The sequence below is a fragment of the Dendropsophus ebraccatus genome, chromosome 4 (genome assembly GCF_027789765.1).
Source record: "Dendropsophus ebraccatus isolate aDenEbr1 chromosome 4, aDenEbr1.pat, whole genome shotgun sequence".
Taxonomy (NCBI): Eukaryota; Metazoa; Chordata; class Amphibia; order Anura; family Hylidae; genus Dendropsophus; species Dendropsophus ebraccatus.
In genome coordinates, this window is record NC_091457.1 from 122,546,521 (window position 1) to 122,572,238 (window position 25,718).

Here is a 25,718-nt window from a genome sequence, read left to right on the forward strand (position 1 = left end):
CTTTCTGAAGAAAAAAAAATATCCTTGGACAACTGAGAGCCAGATGGTAAATATTTAACATAAGGCTGTTTTTACACTGCCTTAAGCAGTGTTCGTAGACTTTCAAATTTGGGAAGGTCTCTATTTATGGTGGATTCCACTTAGTAGAGGTCCACACTATTCCATCCAGCAGGCCAAAATGACCATCAGGTACATGGAGTTGATGAATCTGTTTAAAATGCTGCCACTCAGACTAAATCAGCTGGACACTGCTTAACACCAGCCTAAGGCTGGGCAGTTCTTTCTTGATCCAAGATTTTCAACCAAAGTTGTATCTAGGTTTTAACAGGGAAAAGATTCAGCTTGTTTTTTTAGCACTCTCTCTAATGACCCTGGCCCAATCAGAGTAGCACCCTGGACACATACTCTACCAACATCCCTTTAGCATAGGAATGAAAGGCGGCCTACTTTGCAACACAAGGACATTTTGGGTGGTTTGCTGATCCATTATGTAAATTCCAGTTGGAGTCTTATAGGTACTTTGATGGTTTGTTAATTGGCATATATCCCCCTGCCTGTTGCTACCATTGATCTGAATATCAGTCCAGACAAAGTAGTAGAGCTTTGCTCACTGTAATGGAAAACTATATTTTCGGCAAACAGCTGTATTGAATGCATAGTGCAATCCCACTGTTTAAAATTAATATAGTTGGCAAGTTCTTCATAAAAGAAAGTATTTTTCTTATTTGATGTATTTAGCAATGGGTACCAAGTGTGCAAATTATTGTGGCACATGCTGCTTTCTTCCCATCTTAAACTCTTCAGTGATTTATCCCTGTGCCGCAGCACATCTTCGACATGAAAGAGTGACACTGTCTGCTGGATCCGTCCAGCTGAGCCAACTCCTTTTATTCAAACAGCATGTTGTTCCAAGCAGTAGTGAAACAGATACCCCATACCTGCTCTAATCAAAAGTCAGCCATCGACTTTAGATTGTTAAATGGCAGATTTTACACAAGTGCTACAAGCTTAGATTTATTAAATTAGCTTTAAGTTGGCTTTATATTTATTTCATAGAAACAAATTCCTTGCTGGTATATAACATTTATCCATGCCTCCGACTGGGTGTTTTCTATAGATAACACATGCCTTGTTTTTAAGAAGATGTTATTTAAATGAATTTTCTTACATGTATATTTAGGATAGTGCTTTTTTGTTATTAGGGCACCATAATGATTGTGTTTGGGGGATAGGGGGGGGGCAACATAATAAAGTAGCTATACTTGCCAATCCTTGGTAGCTCCCGCAACATTATGACCCAGCTCAGAAATGCCTGCTCAGCCAGTCAGTGACTGAGATGGGACATCGCTGCAGTCACTGACTGACTGAGCGGGTTTGTCCCACTGGGTTGTGACAACACAGAAAGCTAGGAGAAACTGGAAGCTGAGATCAAGCTGAAGACGCTGCACTGTGGGGCCTTGAGTACAGGTAAGTATAGCTTCTTTATTATAATCCAACATTTCGCCTAGGTTTTCCTTTAATGAGCAGCTGGAATTTGTTGGAGGAACCCTATAATCAAGTGTTAACTTTCCCAGCAGTGCCCCCACAGGAGAATTGAAGCATTACAAAGGAAATTAGATTATCATGCTGAATAGGGGGCCCTCCTATTAACTAAAAGTTCCCTAGTACTGTAAAAATGGATTTTCTATTCTAGACAACTGCTATAAGAAAATGACTGCTTAAGACAATCCATACATACTAAAATGGTCCCTTGACAATAACCTGATCACAGGGTGTCCCCCTGAGATCAATTGTAATGTGTGTAAAATCTGGCAGTGAGTATTCATTTTCTCTGCACTACCACCACATGGGAAATTAAAGCTTACCTGTCTTTTTAAACAATTATGGTGACAGGTAAGCTTTAGTGCTCCCGCTGCTGTTGTTTAGCCCGAGAGTCCCCTCCATGGGGCACAGCTATTTCTCATCCTCTCCATTTCAAAGGTCAAGGCCAAAACTAGGCTGTTGGCCAGTAGTACACATGAATTGTTCCTCTATCTCAATCACAGGACAGCACCCACTTCTTATTACAATGCCATGACTTAATGTTGGTGAAAGTACACTTGATTGAACTGGCACTGTACTGGGGGAGGATTTATAGTACATTAGTATTGATAGCATGTACATAGAAAAGAGTTTACTGATGCACTGGCTTTACAGGTGCTATTTAAGCAACTGCAGCACATCAAAGAAACGGCTACACTAAGCACTGACCTGCTGCTACTTTGGAGATGAGAGAAGTGAAGAACTTCTGGAGGAGGCAGAGGCATTCAGCAGGCATGCACTCTCTCTCCCTCTCCTGCACATAGCAGTAGCTAAGCTCCACCCCCACTTTCTGAGCTCTTTTGTGGTCTTTCTGGTATTATAGCTGGACTGAGCCTAACAACAAGCAGTGGACAGCATTTTGCATAGAAGCGAGGCATCTAGAGGCCAAACCATTAAACCTTTGTTTCTGGTGTAAGGTGGAATTTTTGGTAAATAAAGTGATTTACAAATACATTATTGATCACATAGGCTATCAGATGTGATCTGCAATCTGACAGCATTTGTGCATTGCCTAGTGCCTATTTAAATACGTAGGTTATCTGGTAATGCAAGACAAGACAGGTGCTCTAGAACAGGACACTCTTTTTGATACTGCTGTCCATTCTACATATATTGTCCTATTGTCCACTATATTGCATATTATGCCTTATTACAGTAAAGGCTGCAGCCAGGCTGTACACAGAGTGGTCAGATATTGATGAGATGCTATTTCTTGGGACTGAGCCTCATTTTCTCAATAAACAAAACATGTATCTAATGTTTTTCGGCAAACAAAGATCTTTAAAGGGGTAGTATTCTACAATCTTTTTCCCGTTCCAAGGGTCCCCTGACAATAAGCTGATCAATCCACCAGTCAATTCGTGATTACTCGTTAATATTTCAATGGAGCTTCCAGATTGAGAGCCAAGATGCTCTATATAGCCCTTCTTCACTCCTGATAGATGAGGGTCCTGAAGTAGGCCCCTCTTTGTGAACACAGAATTTCACAATAGTATATTTGAAAATGGACTCTGGGCTTTCAGTGAGCTTTCCATGTAAAGTTTGGGCATGTCCTCTATAGAGAAAGAGATACTTTGATCTCTGGCTGATAGATGACAGTCCTAATTGGGAGATCACACTATATTAATAGTTAACTAAGTTACTTAACAGGGTATAAGAAAAGCATTTTATAAACCAGTCCCCTTTAACTATTTCATCATGTCCCAATAGCAGGACTGCACATCAGATTAATGTTATCATTAACATTACTATTTGGCCATAGTTGTAATGCTGGTCATGTGTGGCTTAAATCTATGGTCCTCATCTGGCGATCAAGGTGGGAGATAAAGAGGCTATAAGACTTCAATGTCACAGAAGGACAATCACTAACTAATTCTGAGAATCTAATTATGATAAACATCAACCATTTCTTTTTTCTAAAAAAAAATAAAAATCTTTTATTAGGAGGTTTCGAAGGCTGACAGATGCTGCACCAACTGTTTCTGTTGAGTGACATGTCAGGTGTTCTTTTAGGAGTAGTGTGCCCGTAACTCGGGTTTATACTTTTTATACTACCTTGACATGTTTGTTGTCAGTGTTTCATATACAAAGCCATTTTCCCCAAACTAATTTTAGTGAAATTTGCAGTTGACCAAGGTTTCCAAGCAGTGCATAGACTTTTGATGGCAGTTGTGGTTGTTGCCACTGCCACTTGATCATGGTGAAATTTTCAGGGATGGTTGACAATCATTTTGCGGCATATGTGTCAACATATTTGTGCTCCTTTTTTTCTTTACGTAATACTGAGTTTTTGTGCAAGGTGTGTGTATTTTTCCCCCACAACATTTATCAGGACACATTAGTTAGATTTAACCATTTTACTCCATTTTTGCCATTTATCAGTTTTTTGCTCCAAAAGGGGGCTCCACTGAGCCTGTATATGCCTATGGTGGACACTGGGGAGCGGGGCATGGTCACATGCTTCTCCATGTCGGCCATCTTAAGGACAGACTCTCCACAGAGCAGGGAAGCACAGTCTGGAGGAGGGGGTGTGTGATTTTAGCTCTTTGAGGTACACAGGGAGCTGCTGTCAATAAGTGCAGTGAGTACAGGTACTAATACTGTACACCGAACTATTTTATTATAAAGTGGCCAACCCCTTTTAGGAGGTTCTATTGTAGGTATTGGGAAAAGATAAATTTAGTTCTGGGGAACTTTTCCCAGTATCCCAGCACTGGATCTAGCACCAGGGAGGAGCGGCACGGAGCGGAGCACACTTTAAAGCCCACAGACTGATTAGTAAAATTCTGATAGCAACAAAGTGCTTTGCTTCGTTCCTACTGTAGATTTGCTTATCTCTTTTTAAGTTAAGGCCCTATTACACCAAGCGATTATTGACAGTATTTGGTAATAGGAACCACGTCGGCTGATTGTTGTCTTTGAAAATGTGTAATAGAAGCAGCGGTGGAAGAGTGCTGCTCTCTCCTATGGGCCACCCAGATGAAGATAGCCGGGGCAACCCCTCCTGCAGCTCCCTGCTGATCTGACAGGTCGGTGCTTGCTTTTTCCTAAATATCGTCCTGTGTAAAAGGGGCTTTCATCAAAGGAAAAACCCCTTTAACTCTTTAAAATACTACATGAGCTATTTACCATCCCCTTTGCCATCACAGCTCACAGATCAAGGCGTGCTAAGATTCCAGCTCGGTGTCAGCACATCCCCAGTCTGTCCATGCCGCCACTTCTCACTGTGCGCTCCCTATGCAGTCCAGTCCCTAGAGGATCCGGTCTGTCATCTAATCAGAGAGCGCTCCCCTGTAAATAGCTCAAAATCAGATTTTAGGAAAGGTTGTAAAGCCTTTCACAGCATGGAGTATTCGTCTGTTCTCCCCAGAGAATTTCTTCAGTGATAAGTCTATCTACCTGTTCCCGTCTTTGCAAATTCTTATCTGGCTTCTGCACAAAGAAGATAAAGTTTGCCTGGTGCTCGCTCTCTAAAGCCGTGATAGCAATTTTCCACCAGCATTTTTTTTTGTGTGTGTATGAAATCCATCTCCTCTCTGTCTGCAGCCCCATGTGTTGAGCTCAGAAAAAGCTGTAAGCACCAAATAAACACTCAGGCTGGTAAGTGCTCTTGTTTCCAGCAGTTCTCAAATTGGCAGATCGTTCAGTTATCATATTACTAAAACACGATTAGAATTCATTCCAGGAAGAGTGTAAGTGCTCGCTGAAGGGATTCCAGGAAAGAAGAGATACCGTAGGAAACTCCGACCAGGAGACCGGATATAGCTGGTGGGATTGGTCTAGAAGATGCAGTACCCTGTGCCAGGAATTATTTTTGTATACATTGATCTGTATCATCATCTCAGTTGGGTTGGTGCAGCAGTGATTCTGAGCATGTGTAAGCTGAGTACCTCTACCCTGACACCACAGTATCCCCAAGAAAATTATCATACATACTACATTATAAGGCTTTGTTCATACGTAGTGTTTCTGTCAGTATTTTTTCAACCAAAACCAGGAGTGTGTCCATTATAACTTCCATTAATTACATTATAGTGTATGGAACAACGACCGTAGTGTATACACCCGCTATTTAGTGAACAACGGCTATACAAAATAGCCATACTTTACATTGTGGTCTATGGCTCATTGGAGTGCGAGAACACCCGAATGTACCCGCATTCCAATTAAAAAAAGTGATGGTCATCCGGCCAATACTGCTGTATCGGCCGGGTGACACATGTAAGACTGACAGCTGTTTGACCTGGTCATGTTAGATAATTTCCAGGCAGTCCTCAGGCTACATCCACCTTCTCCAGGCAGCAGGATTCAAATGCTGATCGTTTGGGTTTATGCAAACCTGGACTTTTGGCAAGTTTGCTCCTCTCTTAATAATGAGTTTGAGGCTGGGTTCACACTATGTATATTTGAGGCTGTATTTGGTATTCATGTCAGGTCCTCATAGCAACCAAAACCAGGAGTGGATTGAAAACACAGAAAGGCTCTGTTCACACAATGTTGTAATTGAGTGGATGGCCACCATATAACGGTAAATAACTTCCATTATTTCAATATAACAGCCGTTGTTTTAAAATAACAGCACATATTTGCCATTAAATGAGGGCCATCCACTCAATTACAACATTATGTGAACAGAGCCTTTCTGTGTTTTCAATCCACTCCTTGTTTTGGTTGCTATACAGCCTCAAACATACAGCCTCAAATATACGTAGTGTGAACATAGCCTGAGGGTACAAGCACTCACAGCAGATACGCAGCAAATACGCAGCAGATCTGCAGCAGATTTGATGGTGCAGATTTGATGTTGGGTTCAGTTATTTAGATCTAATCTGCTGCGTATTTGTTGCGTATTTGCTGCGTATTTGCTGCGTATCGCAGCAGTAAATACGCTGCGTATACGGTGTGTGTGTTTATACCCTTAAGCTTAGACAAGACTACGTATATGAAAGATTTGTCAAACAGCCTGAGACACTTTCATTAATCTTGCACATTCAAAGGCAATCCCCCAAATGTGCCTTTAGAATCAATATACAGTTTAAATTGAATCTGCAATTCACAATACAGATTGCTGACACCGTAAGGTAGCTGTTAGATCATAGAGACACAGGGTACCTTTCATTTATCTCTTTGTGTTTCCAGGATGTGGCAAAATGCTTTTATTTTCCTGTGCGGAGTGTCAGAGAGGATTTCCCAGGCTCTTGAAGGGCCTCCTTACCTCCCCTTCTATCCCTGTAATGGCTTGATTGACAGCTTAACCAGGAGGTTTCAATCAAGGTAAAATATAGGAGGGAGGAGGCAGATCAGGGGAAGCTTGGGGAAGCCTCTCTGACACTCTGCACTGGAGAATAGAAGCATTTTTTTGTGTTATGGAAGTACAGACGGATATATGAAAGGTACTATGTGTTTCCTTGAGCCAACAGCTATCTAACATTGTCAGCGGTTCGGAACCTAAATTGCAGCTGACAGATTCACTTTAAAGTTGCACCTGCATGAGATGTAAAGTACTGGACCAAACGTTTGGGGGAAAGTGCACTTACTACCTCATATTACTCACCATTGTGAACCACTTTGTTACACAGTTGCATTGCCTAGACAATTTTTTCTACAAATTATATTACAATTTAAAGGGAAAAAAAAGTACTAAGCACCTCTCCCTATATTGAATTAATTAGAGAGCGGGCTTTGTTACAGAGACACTCTGGAAATTAGCATTTCACTCCCATACAAAGGACATGTATCAAAGATGGCTCTGAATAATTTTTGATATGTTCTGTAATTTTCCATCCTGAAATCTCTGTGCTTTCCTTTTCTAAAGTCTGACTTTTTATTTTTTATTTATTTATTTTTTACAGTCATCAGAAAACCAGATCTCTGAACAGACCTTGCCCCATTCTCTTTGACAGATAGATGATTTAGATGCAAAATTATTCACGGAGAAATCATTCACAATGGTATTGCAGTGCAGCGTACTGGAAAAACTAAAAAGTCAACTGATTTTTCCCTTTCATTTTTGTTTATTTATTTATTTTTCACCAGACGGTGAGAACAAAGATGTAGAAATATTTGTCAACAGTGATGAGTTTTATGTAGTTATTGCTCTGCATATATTGAGTTGTTTTCTCCTGAAGGATTGCACGCCCTTGTTACAGTCAGGCTTTATACATAGGGGATCGCAAATGCATGAGATGTTGCTTCTGAGGGGCTGGACCTCATTCTGCCAATCAAAATAGTTGCATCCATTGTTTATCATTGATGCATGATCTTTAAAGGGGTTGGCCACTTTATAGTAAAATTGTTCAGTATACAGTATTAGTAACAGTAATCACTGTATATACTGACAGCAGCTCCATGTGTACCTTATAGAGCTAAAATCAGACTCCCCTCCTCCAGGCTGTGCTGTTTGCTCCGTGGTGAGTCTGTCCATAAGATGGCCGACATGGAGGAGCATGTGACAATGCCCCACCCCCAAGTGTTCACACAGCCTGTATATGCCTATGGTGGACTTTGGGGGATGGGACACCATCACATGCTTCCCCATTTCACCCATTTTATGGATAGAATCGACACAGGGCAGGACAGCACAGGCTGGATGAGGGGAGTGTAATTTTATCTCTATGAGGTACACAGGAAGCTGCTGTCAGTATATACAGTGAGTACAGTTACTAATACTGTACACTGAACTATTTTACTATAAAGTGGCCAACCCCTTTAAAGGGACTTTCCACATGATAATGATATCCTACTTATTAGGAAGGGTCCCTTGGCAGTAGGTCCCGCTGTTGGGAGCCCCAGCTATCAGCTGTGATCTGGGGGAGGGGGCCTGGTATCAAGCAATCTTTTTTCCTGCAGCTGCACCATAGAGCAAATGAAGTATTACTCAGTTCCTACTGAAATCAATGGGCTGTCAATAGAACTCACAGATGTTCTTCTCCTGTGTGAAAGATGCTCTTTGTAGCCGTTCTCCACTCTGATAGATGAGGGTTCTGAAGTGGGACTTACCTTTTATATATTCAAAATCAATAGCTGAGTATTTGAAAATGGGCAGGGGGCTGTCAATAGTTTGTCCATGTGAAGTATAGACATGCAGGATACCTAAAAAAAGAAACACTTGTTGTAAATGCTATTGACTTTGGTTTATAGATGAAGGTCCTAAAGGAAACGCACGCTATTAACCCACAGTTTTCTTATAGGATATTTGAGAATAGGTTTCCTAAACCAGAAGGTGGTAAGATGGGTTCTTCAGCTGCCAATATAAGTTGTGGCACCCAGTGCATGCGGATAAATAGCAGCTAGTTGAGCATAGTCCTGGGCATTTCACTGCAGTCACAAAAAAACATTAATGTAAAAATTCAACATATTTGCCAAAACAGTTTTCAAATCTGGCATTGATAGGTGACTGGAACATAAGGTTCTGAGAAGCTATTATTTCCCAGCAAGGCAAACTGCTGCTAGCAGCTTTTCAGCAGCTGTCCTATTGAACTGGATATTTAGCATTGTTTCTTACCTACGGCTAGTGTAATTCTAGTTTGTTGGATTGACTGGTGAATATGTTGAGTGTAGTAATATCTACTGTAATGGGGGTTAATAAAATGAGCACCATACAATAATCAAGGTATTTAGATACCTACTGAGAGCATTTGCTTCCCTATTAAAATTACATACAGGGACGTAGTTGGACAGCATAGGCAGATACTGTAGGGGACAGCCACATATAGTGTCCTGACAAAAGGCAAGTTGTTAAGAGACTCTCCATTCTTATCCTCTCTGCTTGTCAGTGCATCCTCTTGTTTTCTGATTTTACTACCCGCCCGGGCAGCATCTGTCATAAGATATTGTATGAATATGCACGGCACTGTAATGAAGCATCCGGGCGGGGGGGAGGACTCTGTTACAGGCATTCCACGTCCGTGTTCCGTGCAGAACATGGAACATGTGAATGCGGTCTAAGGGTACGTGCACACTACGGAATCCCAAAAGAAAACCCGTTGCGAATTCCGCAGCTCGCACCCGCTCCACTCTATGCATGGGCGGATTCCGCCATCCGTCCAAAGAATGAACATGTTCGCTAGAGTCCACGAGCGGGAGCGATCTGTGGACGGGTTTTCCCTCATGATTCCGTAGTGTGCACGTACCCTTTTAGTGTAGAATATTAGAATAAATACTAGTATTGACATCCCACTTCCAAATTCCCAATTTGCTAACTTGGGCCCAAGTGCTCTGCCCCCTCACAATCAGATAGTTATCCCTTTCCTGTGGATAGATGATAACTTTGCCATTTGGGGAAACCCCTTTGGGTAGCAATGACATTTTTACATACATAATAAAAGGGTTAGACAGATGAAACATAGCATGCCTGATCCCTCTGTCCATTAACATGTGGCATCATGGGATGGTTAAGAGGCCCCCCATGCACATTAGATTTTTAGCAGGTTATGCCAATGTTTTCCCAACACATGTCTAATGTATAGAGCCAGTGAAAAGCAGGGCATCAGCCTCCATTACCAACATGTTTAGACCTCAGGTCCGTCTTGTTCCCTTTCAGCAGTAGATAAGGTGCCTTACAATCCTCAGCATAATATTGGGCCTATTGTTCTGTTTTCACATATTTTGCCTTAGAAAGTAGCGTGAAATTAAACAACTGTCTGGAGTTTCTGGCTGTTATGCCTTGTTCCTTGGATTTCCTACAGATATTGTATGAAATATTTATAGAGCATTAACTTCCTTGGCTATTATGGTCCCTCCAATCTTCCAGGCATCTGATGCTTTCATTCAAATGATATTCAACTCTTTGGAGACGTTGCTGTTTAATCAATGCTTAATAAATTATTGGTGGCATCTCATTGATCTTCATTTGCGTAGATGGCTGCATATTAACTTGAATAAGTACTTGACCTTTTTTCCTTCTCTGTATAGTGAAGAAATTCTTAATAAGGATTCAGACATGGGAGTGAATATGGTGGGCTTGTAGTGATTAGTATCTGATTTAGATGGTGCGGACCAGACACTGGCTGTGTAATTGATGTAAAGGGAATGCAGCATGCTCGTTTTTGCATTTAATTTTGTATGTAATTATACAGTCATAAAAGGCAACATCATTTCTTAAACTTTAAAGAAAAGGCTCAGCATAAAACATTGACTTCAGCATGGCAGAACACCCTGGGAAGTATAGTTCCCGGGCATCTGGAGAGCACAGTTCGGCTTATTTCTTTTAGAAATGATCATTAGACCGAAAAAGTTTAATGTTTGTATTGAACATCCCTAAGAGTGAAGTAACCGAAGTTGCCACTAGGGGCAGTGGTGTCTGCAGGTTTTCTGTACAGTGTCTTTATTGTGTCGAAAGTGTAAAACTGGGTATAGAGAATAATTTAAGTGTTTTTTTTATAACTAAATTAGTAAGTGCCTAGTACTTTAATCTGTAGCAGCTCCTTGTCAGTACAAATGACAGTAGGTGTTATCTGGGTGACTTGCGTTTGATTCATGTCTCAAGGGTTATTGGTTCTCTATTAGAAAATCCAGCTGGTGCAGGCATCCGACAGTCAATACTCCCTGGGAGAAATATGTAATTTGTCTCTTTTCTAGAAGGAAGAAAGCAGTCTCCTTAGTGGCACCTATAAGTAGCAACAATATTAGTACCCTACAATGTTAGTATTCGGTATAATAGCACACACCAATATTGTAGTACAGCTATACATGTCATTCAAAGAGCAGACAAGTGCCAGGGGATGGGGAAGTGTGGAAAAGACTCCTGAATACACAAAGTTAAAGGTGTTATCAGGTGCTAGCACTGTTTAAACATGTTGCTGCCATATAAGAAGACATTACAAACATGTTAGGATTACCCCTCCGTGTTCCACAGGTATCCTGTGGCGGTTTATCCGGTGTCGCCTGCTGTCTGTAGTCACTGTTATTTCCGAGATGAGCTTGTCTCGGGAGAAACAGTCCGCTCAGCCAATCACTGACTGAGACGGGACAATGCCGCAGCCAGTGATTGGTTAAGCCTCCATTACACCACCGCTCCTATAACATGGACAACTGCAGAATATTGCTGCTATCCTAGTTGTTTGTCTTTCGACATGTTGATTCGACATTGTGCATGCCGGCTAATTGTTGCCTTTTATTACGCAAAGAGATTGTCGGCTGGATATCGGCCAAATACGGCCAATAAATGCTTTGTGTAATATTGCCTTTACTGTACCTTCATCCGTCTGCGCCATATGCTAGTTAGGCATTTGCTAAGTGCAGCTAATTGAAAAAGGGGAATGGGTGATATGAAGTCATGTGTTTTTTAAGAAGCACATGGCCTCTCACTTTCCTTGGGCCTCAAGGGCCCCTACAATTTCCTTGCAGATCTATATAAGCATATATAAGCACAGTGACCAAATGTGGACCTCAACAGAAAATTGTGACATCTTCAGTGTAGAGCGAGCACTTAGCCATTTGCTGGTCAGGAACTGGTGCGGTGATATATTTAGCTCCTTTGCAAATGTTTTAGCTTCAATATGGTTGATCTGTGAATGTGTGACAAGAACATTTATTTATCTGTTTAGAGTAAAAGTCTGTGCACGTAGCATTGCCACATGCATGGAGCCCGTGTTTTCCATTGGTTAATCATATTAAAGAGGACTGTAGGATTGTAGAAAATATATATACATATATATATTTTTTTGTTAATAAATGGGAAGGGGGGGGCAGACGTACAAATGCAAGTCCAGAGATAAGCCCCAATTACACAGTGCGATCTTCGGGAGCAACCGAGCCCCACCGCTTGCTCGCCCTCATTCTCGTTCGCTGCTGCCGCTATTACACGCGTAGACAGCGAGGGGGTAAGTGCATGGGGGGGGGATGTGGAGCTGCGGCCAGCCCATAGGAGATAGCGGCGGACTGCTGCTTCCGCTCCTATTGCAGGGGGCAGCGCTTGCGTCCTACATATTCCCCTTGCTCCTCATTCCCCCTTTGTTCCCTGCTCTTTAGATTCTCCTGGGAGCCCATAGGAGATAGCAGCGGTCTGCTGCCGCGCTCCTATTGCAAGGAGCGACTGCAGCAGATCATTGCTATCTTAGTAGTTTGTCTTTCAACATGTTAAAAGACAACAACGATCAGCCGACATTTTTCATGGCTGATCGTTGCCTTCTATTACACAAAGGGATTATCAGCCATAATGGCCGATAATGTCACATTAGCCACATTGGCCAAATGTGGCTAAAAATTGCTTCATGTAGTAGGGCCTTTAGCCTCCTGTCCATTCTGCAATGATAGATGCAATTTCCATGCATGAGCCTATTTCTGATGTACAGGACTCATGCGTGGAGCTTGCTTGGTGTCAGAGCTATATTTCACAGTGTGAACTGCCCCCTCTTCCCCCCCCCAGAATGATCCCTGGACTTGCACGTTAAAATTCCATAACAAAACTCATTATGGGTCCAACAGTTCACTGAGAGTTTTTTTTAAATGTACTTCCCTTTAACCAAGTAAATGTGCACCCTTTTGTTTTATGTGCTGATTAATTTTGTAATATAGCTACATAAAAGAGCTCTTTTCTTCTGAGTTGATAAATTCTATAATTATGGCTGCATGTAGTTACCACTAGGGGAGCCAAATGCATATGGATTTATATACTGTATTGCATATAGAGCTCAGTGGAGCTTGTATAAATGTGCATTAAATCATGTTCATGGTTGCAGGTACTTACTGTGACAGTGTCACATCAAGCTGTTCAGTGCTGGGCACCGTAGCAGCATTAGTCCCCAACCCCTGGTGGGTGCGCCGCTGCTTTAATATATCCATTTAATAAAGTTACAAGTTTCGATCCATACAAACACCTTAATTACCATTGTACCAATTGAATTTAATCTTGTGAAGCTTACCTTCTGAAGATATTTTTCCCGTTGCTCACAGTTCCCTCAAGAGCTGTTGACATTTAGTACAAGCCCCATACAACCTTGTTTCTTCAGTCAGTTAGCGCAGGTCTTGCAGTAAACATTGGTATCAATCAAATAACATTTTATGATTCATGGAACTTATTGGGAATCAGACAAATACCAATTGTCCGGCTTGAAATTGATGGCTAATAACTATGATTATCGTCTTTTGTGGTGCCTTAGTAATTTTTTTTTATATATAATTGTGGAAATCATCTTTGTTATTGTAATTGATGCTATATTTTATATAGTTAGCGTGGTGTTGTGGTTTTTTTTTTTTGGCTGATCAGTGACCCATATTTGTTGTTCATGGCGGAAAGCATCAACAAGACCAATTAGAACTGATTATTATGCTATGACTATCAATGAAACTTACATTCTAATGAGGTTGATGGTAAGTTCTGGTGTTGATACAAAGAAGTCTTTTATTTTTTTCCTTGATGAAAGGAAACCTCTCTTAAGGAGTTGCTAATTATTAGCTGAAGATAGATGTTTTGTCTTCTCACTTAGTAATTTTGCTGACACTGTTCGGAGACTGGGATTCTAATTGGGATTTTGGCAAAATAATAATGGATTTAAGTAAAACCTCTGTTGAATTTAAAGTGTGTTTAACTTAGGCTTCTTAAATGTTGGCTTATTATATAGTTTTTAGTGAAAAATAAGTTATAGAACGTCTAATGTGAGTGCTTTTTGAACCAATGTGTATGTGTATTGGTAAAGGTCTTCCCAAGATGTATGCCAGGGAGAAGGGGCTGATTCCCCCTTCTCCCTTGTGTACGCCTGTATCCCCCGCTCATCCGATGGGTGGGCAGGGGGTTGCGGTAAGGCAGGGGGAAGGTGTGGCCTCCTCCCGAACCTCATTTATCATGATTTACGTAAACCATGTTCCAAATCTACATGCCTGGCGTAGTACTGGGTGCCTGGCTGGTCAGATTCACTAAGGGGCGATAAGCTGATCACAGACTGTTTGGAGCTCCTCTATTTAAATTTTTATTTGCTTGGAAATCCCTGCAGTAATTGATCAAATTCTCTGCAGCGCTACCACAGGAAAAACGAAGAAGTACACCACTCATACTGCAGTTAGTGGACTATAATTGGGATGCATGGACATGTGGTCTCCCCCAGAATAGAGACGCTCTTTGTGGCTGTTGTTGATGAGAAGAAGGTCTTAAACAAAGACCCTCTCTATTGACTTGAAATTATGTAGTATATGGACTAGGCAATCCCTAGTAGCTGTGAGAATCTGAATAAAAATTGTGTTTTGACTTGTTTTAGCTACTTGGTTTAAATCTTTAATTTTGAGGCAATGGTGGTCAGGTAGTATATTCTCCTGCTTGTGATACCTCAAGATCTGCAGTCCTGGCTTCCTTAATCCAGTTGTAGAAGAACATGGTTAGATAAAAGTAGTAGTAGTGGTGGATCACATCTGTAGCGACTAAACATTTAGACCAATAGAGGTCTAAATGGAATCTAAAATACACAAGTACATAGAGATTCAGTGTAGTTATCTTGGCTGCTTGTTTGGCTGCTGCCAAACCCAATTCATGCCCTGCCCAAGAAATTCTATACAAGCTAAGCATTGGCTAAATCTTTGTGCTTATGACCACCTTAAGAAATACTATAAGGGTATGTCCACACTATGGATCACCTGCCGCCGATTCAGTAGCTGGTCCCCACTTGCAGCCACACGCATTTCTGCTAGTCCCATAGGCTGTATTCTATGGTTTGGCAGATTCCACAGTCCGCCCAAAGAATGAGCGGGTTCATTCTTCGGGCAGACGGCAAAATCTGCCAAACCGTAGAATGAAGCCTATGGGATCAGCGGAGATGCACGTGGCCGCGAGCGGGGGGCGAGCTACGGAATCTGAGGTGGGTGATCCGCCGGGATTCCGTAGTGTGGACATACCCTAAGGGTGGGTTCAGACTGAGGTATTCTCGCGGAAAATGTCCGCGGTATTCCGTCAGCTGTCCTGCCGCACATCTGGGCGCCTTTCCGCCGGCCCCATAGACACCATTCTATGCGCCGGCGTATTCCGCTATACGCTGAAAGAAGTGTCATGTCAATTCTTTCAGCGGATCGCGGAATTCGCCGGCCCATAGAATAGTGTCTATGGAGCCGGCGGAAAAGCGCGTGCCCGTGCGGGCGGACAGCTGACGGAATTCCGTGGACATTGTCCGTGAGAATTCCGTAGTGTGAACCCGCCCTAAGGGTTTATTACCGTAAATGGCTGCAAATGTATTGTGCAAGCCAGGAATTATACACAAATTTCCTTAGCTTCTAGCGCCACTTACTGGTGTGTGAATATCTTTCTGGAAATGTTTACATGATGATAAAAATGTTATGATATGATTATGTTTTCTGTCTATAGAGAATCCTATTGTGTTGTGTATATACAGTATAGAATTTCATCAAATATCTATCTATCTATCCATCTCATATCTATCTATCTATCCATCTCATATCTATCTATCTATCTATCTATCTATCTATCTATCTATCTATCTATCTATCTATCTATCCATCTCATATCTATCTATCTATCTATCCATCTCATATCTATCTATCTATTTATCCATCTCATATCTATCTATCTATCTATCTATCTATCTATCTATCTATCTATCTATCTATCATGTATATTTGTTTCTATGTCATCTATATCTCTCCATCTCATAACTAAGATTTGAACGTGATTGAAAAAAAAGAATTGTATTTCATCCTGGTGTTAGTGAGTCAGAGATCTGCTCTGATCACTATTCATCTGCACTAGTAAAACCTGGTGATACACCAGCCTTGTTCTAATGGAGCTGCATGCCACATGTTTATTAACCTTGATGGAATAACACCCTCCCCACCACACACACACACACACACCCTCCGCACTATAATCCTTGTCTTCTCACTTGCTGTAAAGAAACCCTTTTAACAGCAGCTTGTATCTGTTGTTCAGTTTCCATTGGTCCAATACAATTGACAAGCAGCTCGCGTCAAAAGGAAATATCTAGGTTTAATTGTTAGCCAAGTCGCTCTTAATCCAGGGGAAGCATTTGAGATTCAGTCCAAGTGCTTAGTTTTCCCAGGCCGCTGAGGTCTGTTCTCCCCAGCCTCCAGGCTGCTGCAGCATCGCTAATGCAGATAGATTTCTGTCCCTCTCTCTTTCTCATTCCCCCTTTTTTTTTTCTCTCGCTCTCTCTTTCTCCTCCTCTCCTTCTCTTGTTTTTTTTTTTTTTTCCGCTCTCTCTCGCACTCTGCTTTGATTCGTTATAAACAGACTGATAACTCCGGTGCTGGAGAGAATCCTGGTTTTACCGTGCAGATGGCTACATTAGAATGATATACCTTGGGATTTATCTTAGATGAACGTAACATTTGTATGCTAATGTTGATCTCTCCCTTGTTGCCGTTTTGCAGGACTGCCAGTCCCAAAGAAGAGCCCAAAGTCGGTGAGTCCCTATTTTATGGTTTACAATTTTTTCCTCCTCTTCATTATTTTTTTACCATGAAATTTTTTTTGCTGATTTTTTTTTTTGCCTGTTAGATATCCTATCGAAAAGGTTGTTAGCACTGTTTTATGCATCATGAAGGGTGTACTGTATATTGATATTGTGCTCATTCTAGTACTGCATGATTAAAGAGCTGTATGCAGACAACCTTGCAGCCCCCTGCTCCACCAAATGACCAGGCTGTTCCTTATCGCACCTATTAATCTTGGTAGGTGACTTTTTTGTGGCAGTTTAATTCGGGAGGATAGGGGAGGGGGGCTGAGGTGGGGGCTCTAACCATTTCATAGTTGGGGGATACAAACGAGACTCCACCTTCCTTTCTCTATTGTATATTCCTTAAATGCCTTCTATACTTTATACGGCTGTTTTGGAACCCCCTTTTTGCCATTTTTTTTTTATATTGATATTGGATTACTATAGTAAATTTATTCAGGATGTGGACATTTTTTTTTTTTTGATCTGTCACTCAAATTACAGACTGCAGGAGCTGCAGGTTTGGGATCCCCCCTGTACACATCATTATTTTTTTTTCTCCCAGATGCAGCACTAGTCAGTGTCTTTCTTCAAGAGCCCACAAAGTGGTTTCTGTAAAAATAGCTTGCACATTATTTCAGAGGACGTATAAATAATTCACTAGCTTGAGCTAATTGATGGTCTGTATTCTCTGATTTTTTTTTTTTCCCGAGCCTGTGCTTCAGTATTCAAGCCTATTTTTTAAGATCTTTTATATTTCTTTTGTATGATTGTAGACATTGCTTTGTTTATATGATGTTTTTGCTGGAACCTTAAAAATCTAAATGTTTGAAAGCTACAACATCTGGAGACCTTAGAAATTTTTTTTTTTACATATATATTCTTAATATTCTTACTTTTCATAATGATAAATTGCACAAGTGATAAATATTCCTCTAAATTTAATTCTGCTTTGCTGATCCTGCTCCAATAACATTGGGTCTCTACAACATTACAAAAACAACAACAAAAACAATAAAGAAAAAAATGGGAATTTAGTTAAATCACTTAAATAAATGATCTGATTCGGATGGCTTGAGGCATTTCTGGGTAGTCACGTGACCTTAGGCCTGAACCATTGTCAGTTTATATTAATGCAATGGGAGAGAGTCTTCGTTTGTGCTCACAGCCCAATCACAAAAATGTCAAAGTATATGCTTATAGTTCTGCACCATCGTCAGGAATGATTTAGCCTTTGGTGACAAGAGCTCAAGAACCACTTCTGAAATGAACGTAACCTTGTTCTTATACAGTGTTAATCACATTTTAGTGTCAGTTTTTTTTTTTTTTTACTTTTTCATTATTTTTTAATTAAAAATTTTAATTTTTTTTTAAACTTTAAGATGGACATGCTGTTTAAATACAGCTTACAATATTAAATGTCTGTTTGGAAAAAAAAGGAGTTTTAATTTGTGATTTGCAAGGCAAGATAAATCCTGTGGTATTATTTTTAAGCTCCTTTACAAGAACTGTTCTGGAGTGCTTAGTGCAATGTGTAATTAATGATTTTAGTCAGGATTTTTTTTGTCTACTGCCTGGCAAATTGTTGTTGAACATCCTTGAGTCCATGAGCTAAAAATTATTTTATTTTTTGAATCGAGCAAATAAATGCAACGTTGCTGAATATCTACAGATGTCCAATTAATACGATTATGTAACATGACATGACAGAAGGCACAGCCAAATCTTTTTGTATTATAAGGTATAGGCACGATTCACTGGTAGAAATAGCAGCCAAACCTCTTTTATGTTGTAAGCTGCAATCCAACTTTTGCTCCTAGATCAAAACGTAACCAGTAATGATTTTCTCATGTATAATAAGATTATCAAATAATTGAAGCGCATCCCCTTACTAAATGTTCAGGATAATGTAACCACTAGATGTCTCCCTTCCTACCAGTTGCATTGATTATTCCACATCCCCTTAGATATTGAGATTATTGGTATTCTAATGTAATGTGTGATTAGGTTTTCCATTTATTTATCCTTTTTTTAAAGATAATATTTTACTTATCACCTCAGCTGCAATACTACTAGACATAAACTGGCATTTACATGCCACACCCGTAAAAAATCATTGATTCGAATCTCATGCAGCTAAAAAGGCTGTGGCCTTGTACGTTTGGGGTCTCAAACTTGCAACCCTCCAGCTGTTCCAGAACTACAATTCCCATTATGCGTGGACAACATCTGGATGTCCAGTCATCATGGGAATTGTATTTTTGCAACAGCTGGAGCACTGCGAGCTTGACACCTGTGATGCCGATGGCCACCATCTTGACAAGTCCCACCCAGTGGGATAACCTAGCGCAACCCATTTTTAAGGGTATCAGTAAATATTAAGCTTTCTGGTAGGAGTTGGATGTATTGAAATTGTTGGCCTACCAAGTTTGACATACTTTTTCTTCTTGGCTGTTTTTCTTTTATATCTTTATTACACAAATAGATTTTTATAGATTGTGCTACAGTTAGAGTAGATAGTAATCAGCAGACAGTAAAGGCCCTATTCCGCGGAACGACTATCAGTTGTATTCGACAGATATTGGCTGTTATGGCCGATAATCATCCCTTGGAATAGAGGGCAACGATCAGCCGACACTGTTCATGTCGGCTGATCGTTGCATCGCTTGTTTCTCAAATGTGTTGAAAAACAAGCGACTGTGATGGCAGCAATCTGCGGCCGTTGCTCTGCGGAATATGAATGATGGCAGCAGACCGTCGATATCCTCTATGGGCTGCCCAGACGATCTAGCGATTACCCGGGCACCACCCCCCCCCCCCCCCGCAGCTCCCCGCGGCCCCTTACGCACTCACCCACTCGCTGCCGACACGTGGAATAGCTGCGACAGTGGGTGGGAACGAGGAGCAGACAAGCGCTGACAGCATTCGTTTGCTCCTCTGCATCATTCTGTGGAACAGGGGCTTAAGTAGCTTTGTGATTTGTGGTCCACCATCCATCCACTTTTTTTCTCAATGAAACTTTACTGACTGCAACGAATGAACTAAAACTATTAGTGTCAGTAGCTTAATGGTGACACCTACAGGATGTAGCATACATCTATGGAAAGAGAATGGGTCATATTGGTATTATTGTTATTAATAGCAACATTTACATTAGACCTTTGTATCTTTTTTGTGTTTTTTAATATTTAAGTATCCTTTTTAGTTTAGTGTTGATATTATTATAGTAGTAGTATTATTTTAATTTTAGAATTTCATATACAAACAAAACACAGCAATCACTGAGCTCGGAGATCAGTGTAAAAAAAAACCCAATGGAGTACTCACTCAAGAGTCTCCACTGATATATTGCCCCCTACAAATTTAAATATGCAAAAAAAATTGGAGCATCATTTGCGAGTCTCAAAACACGGGAATAGCCAGATATCCCTCCAGGGAAGGAAACCTGTTGTCAAGGGGTGTCTCCCAGTGGGAAAATCACTGGGAGGCACCCCTTGGCAACAGGCTTTCCTTCCCCTGAGGGATATCTGCCTATTCCTGTGTTTTGAGGCGTGCAAATGAGGCTGCACTGACTTTTTTTTTTGCATATTTAGAATTTGATATAGTTGTATTGTTCTCATTGTTAGCATCTTATTATAACATAATATAATTTGCATCCAGTTTATGAATTTACTTTATATTTTGCTATGCTCTATGTGCTATAAAGATAAATGGTATTACCATTAATCATCTCATCCTGTGCATGCAACACATTTGTGAAACCCATAGACACATGCATAAACTTTCCAAACAGTAGTAATTTAAAGGAAGGCTTCATGGTAGATTGTAAAGAATGGTGGATGAGAAAAAAATAGGGGGAACATAGCCAATAGTGTGGTCTTGTGGTATTAACACTTTTTGCCTGCATGCAAAGATGGATATAGTGTGGTTTGAATTCTTACCTAAAACACAAAAATACAGTGGTCCCTCAACATACAATATTAATTGGTTCCAGGACGACCATTGTATGTTAAAACCATTGTATGTTGAGACAAAATTCTATAAAAAGCTGGCCCAGGTAAAGAGCAGTACAGGACATGTCGTATCACACTATACTCAGAGAATCACTACTAGACAGCCAACCGATGCAGGCATTACACTAATACTGGGGTTATAACAGTAAAATAGCCAGTTTCATTGTTTGATCATCTAGTAATTTACATGTGCCAAAGATCCAGACTGTCTGTAGCTTTGTATGTTTAGTCTGGTCTCAAGTTACAATGGTCCAGAAAGGACCATTGTATGTTGAAAATATTGTATCTTGAGGCCATTGTAAGTTGAGGGATGACTGTATACAAATACTACAGTGGTGTCACCAATTTTTAAGGGCAGCTTTTGCCTAATCTTCTAAATGTCTGCCTGTATCAATAATAACGGATTAGTAGGTTGCAGAACAAGTCTTCATATTTAGCATTCCTCTCAATAGCCCCTAGTACTCCGGGATCCCCAGGACTTATGGTAGGGCAATTTACTAACCATTAATGGCATTTGGAGGTAATAGTCCTGCAAGAGGGTTGTAGTAGGCTTGCATGATGGCTCAGATAAATGCAATTAAAACACACACTGCAGAAAAACACAGACTGCATATACGGCAGCAATAGGACAAAAAAACTCAAAAGCAGAACTGTAACACACCAGAGAAACCCCTAAAATCTAATGGCAAAAATGAACACATACTGTTAATTGGACAGATATAGACAGCATGTGGTAGCAGAATCAGCAGCTAATTAATAGATTCAGCACCTAATGCTCAGGTACATTCGCTTAAAGTTCTTCCCATGTATAGAATGGCAACAGCACGGGGAAGCCAATGCCACAGTCCTTTATTTCATCGCGGCCCGGTTCCCGTGTATGGCACCATTCTATTCACTGTGCCCTCAGTTGCGCCATTCTATTTACGGTGTCCTCAGTGGGAGAGAACCCCCACCCCTCTTTGACACTGCTCCATTAGAATCAGTGGAACCGCATCATAGAGGGGCTAGGGTTTCCTCCCACTGGGGGGGGGGGGGGGCAGCGCCGTTCTATCCACGGGCAAAACTTAAAGTAAATGTACCCGATGGTACATTCGCTTTAACATAGACTAGGACATCATATAAAACCAGGCACAACAAAAACTAGGCATGGACCAATACTCCAGCAAAAACAGCAGCGGCTACCTGAGCATTAAAAGGCAAGAGAAGATGACATGAGGGGACAGTCCCACCATATATGACACTGTCTTATTTTAGGTTTGCTTGGTTAAGTAAGTACACTCATTTTAATTGGATGAATTTTCTACCAATAGTATAGACAGGCATAGTAACCAGGTTATTTCCTATTGTACGACCAAAGACCTCCATTTCATAGACCTTCAATGATTGGTGAAAAGAAAGACCCTTTTTTATGTCCTGGTTACCTAAAAGTATTTAATTCTTTTTAAGCTTTTATATGAAATTAGAAAACATTTCTATTTTACCAGAAGCACTGTCACGCCTGTTAATGGGGCATGTCAGCTCCATTCACTGAAACGGGGTTAAGATGCAGTCAATACCATACACTGCCTATGAACTAGGGGGGCATAGTTTTTTTTAGAAAATAAAATCATATGCAATACCTTTAAAGATTAGGAAGACCATGACTTATTACTAATAGGCCTTTTGCAACTGTCTTCTATTGCACAGATGTGTTCCTGTAAACTCCTTTAATTTTTTACTAGAGTATGGATTCAAGCTGAAAGTCATCATGCCTTTATTCTCTTTTCCCATTGGACTTTATGTTAAAGCTTATGTGATAAGCATTTGTGGTGTTGCTTGGCAACGGGTAAGGTCATTATTTGTCGAAATAACCAGAGTGTGTTTGGCAATCTTCTCTGTCTCATTGTGTAAGGAAGCCTCCAGAATGATAGGGGAAGCGTGCACTCCACTATATTCTTAAATGCACACTAGAACCCGTAATATCTCCTCAGTATATAGGAATCAGCTAGTGCTGAGATCCTGTGCAGCCACTATAGAGTGCACTCAACATTACAGGATCAATACACGTGACGTCACATGGTGACTAATGTCGGAAGTGTTTTACTCGAGTGCTTTGTATGTGGCATTAATAGAATGCAAATAGGCCTTCAAAAATTCCCATGTGCCAAAATATCAATAAAAAAAGGTAATTAAAATATTTAGGTGGACATTTACGATTCTAAAATGTGCGTTTTTTTCTACAGAGTATTCGTCTGTTTCTTTACCTAGACGAATAGGACTAATTTAACAAACTTTTTAAAAAGTTGTGAATAGAATATTCTCAGAATATTCACAAAAAATTGAGAAAACAAATTCACCTGCTACTGACTAGACATAGGGGAATATTCATAACAGGCAGATCAACAAATCCAGATCTAAAAGATAGAAAGTCCAACAGACGGCATTATCCACTGCGGTGCACGTGGATAGGTGACTAGGCCATCTCCACAATATAGTAAATAGAAGGAATTCCTGGCACTCACATACTCTGTGCAATATCTTTTATTCCATAAATGAAAGGTATTCACACAGGACGCATTTCGGCTCATCCGTTAGCCTTTATCAACTTTGTGATAAAGAGGCTTTCTATGGGAACCCCCATAGAAAAACTCTCCTGCTCTGGACAGTTCTCGGCCAGAAATGTCAGCAGAGAGCACTGTGTCAGATTCGAAATAAAAAAAAACTGTAGGACATACAGTAGCTGATAAGTATGGGAAGACTTGAGATTTTTTAATAGAAGTAAATTACAAATCTATATAACTTTCTGATACCAGTTGATTTTAAAGAAAAAGAATTTCGCTGGATAACCCTTTTTAAAGGATACATTTGTGGCAGCTTGGAGCCACCCATAGGAACCTTAGTGAAAAATTATTTATTGCAGCTGTAGATCTGTCTTCAGTTAGTTCACCCTAGTGGTGGCTACAGTCAGGTAGGATTTATGACGCAGAATTTAGTGTCACCATGCCCTACCCCTCAGTATCCACCACTGAGCTTGTATATGCATATGGAGGACTGTGGGTCACATGCTCCTCCATGTCGGCCATCTTATGGACAGCCTCACCACACAGCAGGCAGCACGGTCTGGAGGAGGGGAATCTGATTTTAAATTTGTGAGGTACACAGGGAGCTGCTGTCAGTAAGTAATGTGAATACACTTATACTGAACACAAAACAATTTTACTATAAAGTGGCCAACCCTTTTAATTGGATAGCGGGTACACCCAAAGGGGCACACAATCAAAATGGAAAAAAATAATGTCCTGTGGACGATATGGCAGTGTTGGTCATTGAAACAAGTAATACAGTGGCTGTAGTTTGTCGCTGAATACCATGCATAGTAGAGCTGGGCGATATGGCCAAAAAATAAAATCTCGATTTTTTTAAAATTTTGGACGATTCTCGATTTAAATCTCGATTTTTTTTTCCTTTTTGCTAAATAAACAGAATAGTTTTGTCCTTGCAGCATCAGATACTATTTTAATGACATTTGAGACAACTGTATTGCTTCTCACTGTAACAGTGCTCCCCTGTAGTAGACAAGCCCCCTGTGTGCCATTCTGGGCCCCCATATAGTATAGGAGATCTTCTTTGTGTGTTTAGTAGTGGAGTTATAGTGGATAAGGGGTGTAGTAGTAGTAGTACAGGTATAGATGAGGGGTGTAGTAGTAGTACAGGTATAGATGAGGGGTGTAGTAGTAGTACAAGTATAGATGAGGGGTGTAGTAGTAGTACAGGTATAGATGAGGGGTGTAGTAGTAGTAGTAGTACAGGTATAGATGAGGGGTGTAGTAGTAGTAGTACAGGTATAGATGAGGTGTGTAGTAGTAGTAGTACAGGTATAGATGAGCGGTGTAGTAGTAGTAGTACAGGTATAGATGAGGGGTGTAGTAGTAGTAGTAGTACAGGTATAGATGAGGGGTGTAGTAGTAGTAGTACAGGTATAGATGAGGGGTGTAGTAGTAGTAGTACAGGTATAGATGAGGGGTGTAGTAGTAGTACAGGTATAGATGAGGGGTGCAGTATTAGTAGTACAGGTATAGATGAGGGGTGTAGTAGTAGTACAGGTATAGATGAGGGGTGCAGTAGTAGTACAGGTATAGAGGAGGGGTGTAGTAGTAGTACAGGTATAGATGAGGGGTGTAGTAGTAGTACAGGTATAGATGAGGGGTGTAGTAGTAGTACAGGTATAGATGAGGGGTGTGGTAGTACAGGTATAGATGAGGGGTGTAGTAGTAGTACAGGTATAGATGAGGGGTGCAGTAGTAGTACAGGTATAGAGGAGGGGTGTAGTAGTAGTACAGGTATAGATGAGGGGTGTAGTAGTAGTACAGGTATAGATGAGGGGTGTGGTAGTACAGGTATAGATGAGGGGTGTGGTAGTACAGGTATAGATGAGGGGTGTGGTAGTACAGGTACAGATGAGGGCTGTAGTAGTACAGGTATAGATGGGCAGCTAGGGGGGATGGAGGGCGACTGGGGGTGACGGAGGGCGACTGGGGGTGACGGAGGGCGACTGAAGGAGGAGTGGGGGTGATGGAGGGCGACTGGGGGTGACTGAAGGAGGAGTGGGGGTGACTGAAGGAGGAGTGGGGGTGATGGAGGGCGACTGAAGGAGGAGTGGGGGTGATGGAGGGCGACTGAAGGAGGAGTGGGGGTGATGGAGGGCGACTGAAGGAGGAGTGGGGGTGATGGAGGGCGACTGAAGGAGGAG

The 25,718-nt window shown here is 41.0% G+C and overlaps 1 protein-coding gene across 7 annotated transcripts in view; it reads left to right on the forward strand.

The window, feature by feature from the left end:
• Positions 1–25,718, forward strand: part of MAGI1 (membrane associated guanylate kinase, WW and PDZ domain containing 1) — a 432,174-nt gene that overhangs the window by 365,369 nt on the left and 41,087 nt on the right. For all 7 annotated transcript variants that reach the window (XM_069966917.1, XM_069966921.1, XM_069966920.1 and 4 more), the window contains one exon: positions 16,912–16,943. In XM_069966917.1, the coding sequence (XP_069823018.1) occupies positions 16,912–16,943 (32 nt within the window). The remainder of the gene's footprint in view (positions 1–16,911; positions 16,944–25,718) is intronic.